General features: G+C 40.7%; 1 protein-coding gene across 1 annotated transcript; it reads right to left on the minus strand.

Annotated features, from left to right (window-relative positions):
* Nucleotides 1-2,624: 2,624 nt before the first annotated feature.
* LOC106086661 (uncharacterized) lies at nt 2,625-4,005 on the minus strand. The gene has a single exon (XM_013251413.2). It carries the CDS (start codon nt 3,936-3,938, stop codon nt 2,742-2,744), a length of 1,197 nt encoding a protein of 398 aa, XP_013106867.2. The 5' UTR covers nt 3,939-4,005; the 3' UTR covers nt 2,625-2,741.
* Between the last annotated feature and the right edge of the window lie 3,184 nt (nt 4,006-7,189).

Below are 7,189 nucleotides of genomic sequence, written 5' to 3' on the forward strand. Positions count from 1 at the left end.
CCATTTGCCGAGCATCAACATGGATTTCGAAGACTGTATAGCACGACAACAGCTTTGCATGCTATCACCGCACACATTTGCCGTGGCTTCAATCAGCCCAGGCCATGTGATAGGACGGTCCTCGTGGCACTGGACCTATCGAAGGCATTCGACACGGCCAGCCATGCGATATTACTTGAGGACATTGGCAACACTTCCCTTCAGTCAGGCCTGAAACGCTGGATCGCGAATTATCTGTGTGGTCGCCAGTCATTTGTGGAATTTAGGGATAAGAAGTCGAAGCACCGTAGAGTGAAATAAGGAGTTCCCCAAGGTGGGATGATATCTCCGTCATTGTTAAACCTCTACCTATCCTCCATTCCACCCCCTCCAGAGGCATAGAGATCGTATGATATGCGTACGATTGTACGATCACGGCAGCAGGCCCCCACCCATTGATGACAACTGCGATAGGTTGAACGTCTACCTCAAAGAACTTGCCTCATATTTCGCTGCAAGAAGTCTGAAGATATCTGCCACCAAATCTTCAGACATATTGTTCACTACAAATACGCGTGAGGTGAATACTAAGCTGATCGTGATGTTCGATGGAGAAATGATTCCGATCATCAAGTGTCTCAAAACACTTGGCGTCACATTTGACAGCTCTTCCACATTCTTCCCACATGTATTTGCGATAAAGTCTAAAGTAGAAACAAGGTCCTCAAGTCACTTGCTGGCAGCACTTGGGCTGCAGACAAAGAAACCTTGTTGACCACGTACGAAGCAATTGACTGGTCTGAGGAATAATATTCAGTGGAATTATATTCAGAGGTAAGCATGTCCGCCTATTAAGCTGAACGCCTGGGTTCGAATCCTGGCGAGACCATCAGAAAAAATTTTCAGCAATGGTGTTCTCCTCCTAATGCTGGCAACATTTGTGAGGTACTATGCCATCTAAAACTTCTCTCCAAAGAGGTGTCGCACTGCGGCACGCCGTTCGGACTGGGCTTTAAAAAAGAGGCCCCTTGTCAAGGAGCTTAACTTGAATCGGACTGCACTGATTGATATGTGAGAAGTTTGCCCGTGTTCCTTAGCGGAACGTTCATGGGCAAAATTTGCATTTGCAATATTCAGATCTGTCAGAATGCCGCCCTCCGAACTGCGATGGGCTGTCTCCTCAGCTTTCATGTGGACCACCTCCATCAGGAGACAAATATCCTACCAGTGCGCGGACATAAATACATGCTGTCTAAGCAATACCTTTTGGGCTGTTATAGCAGAGACCATCCAAATCATCATCTTGTGGATAGATATCCACCGTCCAGAAGCCTTAAGGTAAATCTACATCAAGCGGCATGCAAGCAGGTCTAGACAACATTCATGCAGACATGGTAGCAGATGCGGTAAATAGCTTCCGCGTGAATGTAGTCCTTGGAGAACGACCGCCTCCCATTGCGCCTGAAGAAATTGGCCTCCACCGGCAAACCAGAGTAGTTCTGGCTCAATTACGTTGCGGCAGATGCAGCCGCCTCAACTTCTACACAGCAAGGATTGATGCTGACGTACAAGATGTATGTCCCGATTGCAACCAGGACCGCACGATACACGTCACCTGTTTAACTGCCCAGCCAGACCTATTCGACTCAGACCCAGACTCCTGTGGACGCATGCCATCTTAGTCGCAGAGTTCTTGACACTCAATAGAATCAAGCAGATGAAAGATATAACACAACAAACTGCTACAACAACAACAACTATGGGAAGCGTTTCGGAAACGCCTCTATGATACGAATACCACATTAACCACGCTCGACAACCCTGTCTATTAGCTGTACTTTTTCCCAATGCATGTATTTTTGTATAATGACAGACTTTTTTTCTGCGACAATTACACTATTTCCATGATACACATGATTCTGTGCATCTGTTGGAAGGTGTATTGATGGCTTCGATCGCTAGACAACCGGCAACGGCTCTCGCTGTTGCTCCGTATGCCCAGGTTCGAATCCTGAACGGGCTTTGTCGATCTTTTACATTTTCAAGTTTTTTGCCTGTTTGGGCGAATATCATTAAATTTCACAATTTTTGTTTGTTTCTCTTTCGAGTGGGAAGGGAAGATTAGCCAGAGATTACAACACACACCAACCACTATGGGACGCGTTTCGTCATTGGTTAGAAGACTTTTCAACCATATTAGGTGTGATGGCTTCAAGGGCCGTGCGTAGGTAACATACCTATTTGAATCGTACTAATTGCGAAAAAGCCTCTATGATACGATTACCACATTTACCACGCTCGACAACCCTATCTATTAGCTTTACTTTTACCCAATGCATGTATTTTTGTGTAATGACAGACTTTTTTTCTGCGACAATTACACTATTTGCATGGTTCACATGATTTTGTGCATCTGTTGGAAGTTGTATTAATGGCTACGACCGCTAAACAACGGCTACGGCTCTCGCTGTTGTTCCGTATGCCCAGGTTCGAATCCCGGTCGGGCTCTGCCAAATTTTTTAATTTTCAAGTTTTTTGCCTGTTGTTTGTTTCTCTTTCGAGATGAGCTCAATGATCGGAGATTTTCTTTGCAAATGGAAAAGGAAAAAATTTCACATTTTCTTATAAACAGACTTTGTACTAGATTTAATTTCAAATTTATTTCAATTGACTTTATTTTTAATGACTCTTTATACACAAAATTAATGTTTTTGTGGGAATTTAAATACAAAAATTGTTTCGTTTGCGCTTTTTGTGTGCATTTATTTTCGACTACATGTCCCCAATAACCATTGACATTCTTTGGATTCGGCAGTGTATTTATCACCTTTGTATCCTCTCACTTGACGCCTCTCGCTATCGTGTTTATCTTCAGTGGAGCACACCACATAATCACCGTGAGTAAATACCACTCGATCATCATCCACAAAATCTATATTCCAATTGCAATTTTCTGGTTCACTTTTCTTTTCCCAGGCGGCTACGAGTTTTGAGTCAGGCTTCATGTAAAAGGGAAGATTAAATTTAACACCCCAAAGTTGAGCTACAAAACCGGAGGCTGCGGCTTTATTGGATTCGAATATTGCCGCTTTCATGTGACCAGAATCATCTATGGACAAGGTTTCATGCCAAGCCCATATGTAGCGACTTTCCGAATCCAAAGTGTTTGGATTGATTGATGTGTACATATACTCCTGGTATTTGTCATTCATGAGACAAAAGTAGGAGTGGAAGAATAGATATTGCAAATTGTTGGGTAATTGATTGATGACTTCATCGATGTCTTGCTTTAGGGCAGCACTAATGTCTTTAAAGTTTTGATTTTGTTTGAGTTTTTGCAAATTAAATGCAAACTTGCGATAGAAATCCTTGCCCCTCTTGGCAGCAGGCATACCATGGGCTGTGCGAAAGAGTTCCACCAGTGCTGATAGCAGTGCTTCGAAAGATTCAAAACTGCCCTCTAAGTAGAGACTCATCAGAGCGCCTGCCACTTGTGTGGGAGTTTTACAATTAACTGCCTCCTTCAAGGCATCGCGAACTATGCCATTGGCTAATTGCTGATCGTAACCTTCCAAGAAGACGTAGTTGCTAAATCTTAAATTTATAATGACGTCTTGGGAACCACTCACGCATAAAGAATTTGCAAGCAGTTGGGCGTTTAGCTTCCTCAATTCCTTGGCTACACTCAGCCTAAATGCTTCCAAAATTTCAGCTTCTTTGATGGTTTTTATGTAGACCTTTTTCAACTCTTCGATTTTGTTGGCCGTTATCATATCAAACGAGTTTGCTATGTCCACAATTCCCTCATCGCTCTCAGCAGCGAAGATAGCAGGGCTCAATAACGTTATCGCCAGCACAGCGTTAAGAAAGCGAAATACACCGAACATAATGAAGCTTGGGCAGTGACTGATCTTTGCTTGTTGTTTTATACAGCCACAAGCCGTCGACAGCAATGACATCGGCTTTTAAATTAGAATCACAATGGATTGGATCAAAATATATGATGTGTGTTTGTTTGGACTTTGACAAACTACATCGCATTAATGGGATGAACAGGTTGTGGCAATTTTCGCAACTTTGCTGTAAAGCATCGACGATTGAGATTTTCTTAGAATCCGAATAAATGAATATGGCACAAAACACCTGGAACTTGAAACAACAATTCATGGCTTTTGCGTGACGTAAATAAACAGCTAAGCAATAGGCAGTATTATGGCCGGCTTAAACTCTATCGATCTACCGAGATGTGTTAGCAGAGAAACAACAGAAAGAGATTTACTGTGTACACTTCTTAGTATTATCAGCAATACACAGGCTAGCTGGCACGAAGTGTTACCAAACTGCCACTGGTATATCTGTCAAACTAGAAATGACAGCTGACTTCATTGACAACTTATGATATTGTTTAGCCACCAGAAGCATTTGCCTCCGAATTTAATTAAAAATAAAGTTATTCATGATAGAATTCAAGCGAAATAGAGTAATTGCGAAATATTTGGCTGGAAAATCACTTTAAGCTATTGTTGGCGAACTCAAACACTACAATGTGAACAAAAAGTTTGCGTATCACACCACAAATCTTTATAATTTTATTGGTAACGATACCGAAAAAAAACTCTAACACACCTAAAATGGTTCGGCGAGTATAGGCTCGAAACTTACAAAATCCACGAAATAGTGGCAATCAAAAATGGCAAAAAATTTTGAACATATCCTGCGAAAGGATGCAACATATATTGTACAATAAAACTACCTCAAGGTAATGCCCTACAAGTTCCAAAAGGGACACGAGCATACACCAAAGCAAAAGAGTTAGAGCTTAACAAATTTTTCATCTTAAGTGATGCTATGGGCAGCTATCTCCGCTGTTGCACAGTGGAAAAAAATCGAAAAAAAACTTTTTTAAAAATATGCAGTGTGAGAACAGGTAAAGATATCTCTTCGAAATTTGGAGTGGTTAGACCTGAGGTGTTAGCGAAATCGTGTGCAAATGTTGCCCGGGCGCTTTTTGGCAGGCTTCTCAAGTTGGTCACTTTGGTATTTTGCAAATTTGGACCTGAGGTGTTAGCGAAATCGTGTGCAAAGGTTCCCCGGGCGCTTTTTGGCAGGCTCTTAAAGTTGGTCACTTCGGTATTTCGCAAATTTGTTCGAGCTGCCAAATCTTCATTTGTGATCCGATTTCCAGAATTTTTTTTTGCTGGAAGGTGCTCAAAATCAAAATTCCAACAAAAAAGTCCGCTTGAGGTCCACAATATCTCGCCTTGTTTCAGGGATATTCGGCCTTACTTTTTTGGCAATTTTGATCGAGACCTGCTAGGTATTTTAAAATTTACGAAGGCATTTATGGTTCGTTTTAGCGAAATCGTGTGCAAAGGTTGCCCGGGCGCTTTTTGGCAGGCTCTTAAAGTTGGTCACTTCAGTATTTCGCAAATTTGTTCGAGCTGCCAAATCTTCGTTTGTTATCCGATTTCCAGAATTTTTTTGCTGGATGGTGCTCAAAATCAAAATTCCTACAAAAAAGTCCGCTTGAGGTCCACAATATCTCGCCTTGTTTCAGGGATATTCGGCCTTAAATTTGTTGACAATTTTGATCGAGACCTACTAGGTATTTTAAAATTTACGAAGGCATTTACGAAGGCATTTATGGGCATGATTGGGATTTGTTACAAAATTTACAACGATTTTGACGCAAAAAGTATCCAAATCTGATTATTTGAACAAGATATGTGAACTTAAATGGATTCTATATATACCTCAAATATAGGCAACTTTTATTATTACTGACTTCTTCAACCACCAGAGGGCGCAATTCTTATCCGGTTTGGCTGAAATTTTGCACGAGGTGTTTTGTTACGATGATTCAAAACTAAGCCAAGTATGGTTCAAACCCGTCCATAACCTGATATAGGTGCCATATAAAACGGATCTTGAATCTTGACTTCTTGAGCCATCAGAGGGCGCATTCTTATTCGATTTGACTGAAATTTCCAATAACTGTGCCAATTATGGTTCAAATCGCTCCATAACCTAATATATTTGATTGCCCAAAAAGTAATTGCGGATTTTTTAAAAGAAATTCAATGCATTTTTAATAAAACTTAGAATGAACTTTAATCAAATATACTTTTTTACACTTTTTTCTAAAGCAAGCTAAAAGTAACAGCTGATAACTGACAGAAGAAAGAATGCAATTACAGAGTCACAAGCTGTGAAAACATTTTTAAACGCCGACTATATGAAAAATCCGCAATTACTTTTTGGGCAACCCAATAGCTGCCATATAAACCGATTTGGGGTCTTGACTTCATGACCATCTAGATTGCGCAATTCTTATCCGATTTAGCTAAAATTTTGCAATACCGATATAGCTGCCATACAAACCGGTGTGTGATCTTGAATTTTTCAGCCTCTAGACGGGCGCAATTATTATCCGATTTGGCTGAAATTTTACAGGACGTGTTTTGTTACGACTTCCAACAAGTGTGGTTCAACAATATGGTTCAAATCGGTCCATAACCTGATATAGCTGCCATATAAACCGATCTGTGATCGTCAATTCCTTAGTCCACAGAGGGCGCATTTATTATCCGATTTGGCTGAAATTGTACAACGGCTTCTCCTATGACCATCAACATACGTGTTAAATATGGTTTGAATCGGTCTATAGCCTGATGCAGCTCCCCTATAAACTAATTCCCCTATTTCACTCCTTGCGCCCTGTAGAGGCTCAAGAAGTCAAGACCCGAGATAGGTTTATATGGCAGCTATATCAGGTTATGGACCGATTTGAACTGTTCTTAGCACAGTTGTTAAAAGTTGAAACAAAACACCTCATTTCAGCCAAATCGGATAATAATTGCGCCCTCTATATGACTATATGAAAAATCCGCAATTACTTTTTGGGCAACCCAATACTTTATGGGGTTTTAGACGAATATTTCGAAGAGTTACAAACAGAATGACGAAATTAGTATACCCCCATCCTATGGTGGAGGGTATAAAAATATTGATATGTGTTTCACTATTCGCAAACAAACATTTCTCCTTTTTAGAGTGCGACGGTCTACCCCACATAATAAACACACTCAGACTTTGACGACTTTATACCACATTTATTTCATTGAGATTACAACATTTTGTTAATAGCATTTGCTTGTCTTCTCAATTGGTATGATTTTTTCAACATTTCACATTTTTTGCCACAATAATT

The sequence above is a fragment of the Stomoxys calcitrans genome, chromosome 2, assembly GCF_963082655.1.
Source record: "Stomoxys calcitrans chromosome 2, idStoCalc2.1, whole genome shotgun sequence".
NCBI lineage: Eukaryota > Metazoa > Arthropoda > Insecta > Diptera > Muscidae > Stomoxys > Stomoxys calcitrans.